The sequence below is a fragment of the Myotis lucifugus genome, unplaced genomic scaffold (assembly GCF_000147115.1).
Source record: "Myotis lucifugus unplaced genomic scaffold, Myoluc2.0 scaffold_109, whole genome shotgun sequence".
NCBI classification, from domain to species: Eukaryota; Metazoa; Chordata; class Mammalia; order Chiroptera; family Vespertilionidae; genus Myotis; species Myotis lucifugus.
Genome location: NW_005871157.1, coordinates 4124376 through 4125537, shown reverse-complemented (window position 1 = coordinate 4125537; position 1162 = coordinate 4124376). Strand labels below are relative to the sequence as shown.

At 37.6% G+C, this 1162-nt stretch overlaps 1 protein-coding gene across 1 annotated transcript in view; it reads left to right on the top strand.

The window, feature by feature from the left end:
* Positions 1 to 1162, top strand: part of SPG11 (SPG11, spatacsin vesicle trafficking associated) — a 91110-nt gene that overhangs the window by 10381 nt on the left and 79567 nt on the right. Inside the window, 2 exon segments of the mRNA XM_023757599.1 lie at positions 1107 to 1131; positions 1133 to 1162. Coding sequence (XP_023613367.1) covers positions 1107 to 1131; positions 1133 to 1162 — 55 coding nt within the window.

Genomic DNA, 1162 nt, shown 5'->3' with positions numbered 1-1162 from the left:
TTATAAGAGGTATATCCAGGTATTAACATCTGGGGACAGGGTATATACCTTTTCCATGTATCATCTTTTTTTCACTATCACCCTTTCTTCTATAACTTATTTTCATCATCTTGACAAATCCATGTCTATATACTACCTTCAAATTGTTGAAAGGGCTAATAGTTAATAATTTAACTAAGTACCTGGGGTTTAAATGCATCCCTTTTTCAACCCAGCTACTCTTCTGCATCTGACCATATCACTCCTGTGCCTAAAGCCCTTATTTAGCTTCCTTTTCCCCTCCCCAAGCTAAAAACTAAAAGTCCTTAATAACTCATAAAGCTCTGCACCATCTGTCCTGCCAACCTCTCCAATTTCATCTCACACCACCTTGCTTCTCATTCACTATGCTTTAGCCACCCTAGCCTTCTTTGTGTTTCTCAAACATGACAGCCCTCTCTCTGCACGTACTCTCCCACACTCCTGCTTTGTCTTCCTAGTTTTTATGCCTTTCCCCTGTCTTTGTGGTGTCGATAAAGGGAATGCTTAAAAGCCTTTATAGTGACATTGACCTCGTTCAAATCCAGCTCCACTGTTTCTCTGAGCCTTAGTTTATGTATCTATAAAATGAGAGCATATTTATTTCTTAGGGAAGTTGAAAGGCTTGGATAAGATAATTTATATAAAGTTTTTATCACATCTGCAATATAGTAGACAGTAAATGCTCTTATATCTTTATAAAGCTAACTGCTCTTAAGGGTCATATTCTTTTTTAAAATTCAGATAAAATTGACATAAAACATCATATTAGTTTCAGGTGTACAGCATAATGACCCTATCTATCTATCTATCTATCTATCTATCAAAATGATCACCATAGTAAATCTAGTAAACATCCATCAACATACATAGTTACAAAAGGGTAAACTCTTAAGGCTGACTATGATTCTGCTATAAGAATAGAGATAAGAAGGAGTCCTGTTTAGAAAAAAACTTACTGTCTGCACTGTCCCTTCTCTGTGATTACCTCGCTACCCCCCCCCCCCCCCCCATTTTTAGGTGGGGGAGGAGGAACGGAATTGGATTTGAACCTCATTTTTTTATGGGCCTGTTATTTTAAAATGGAGGCCACACCCCGGACACCCATTTTTGGGAAAAAACTCTAGAAGAAATTCCTATTGAA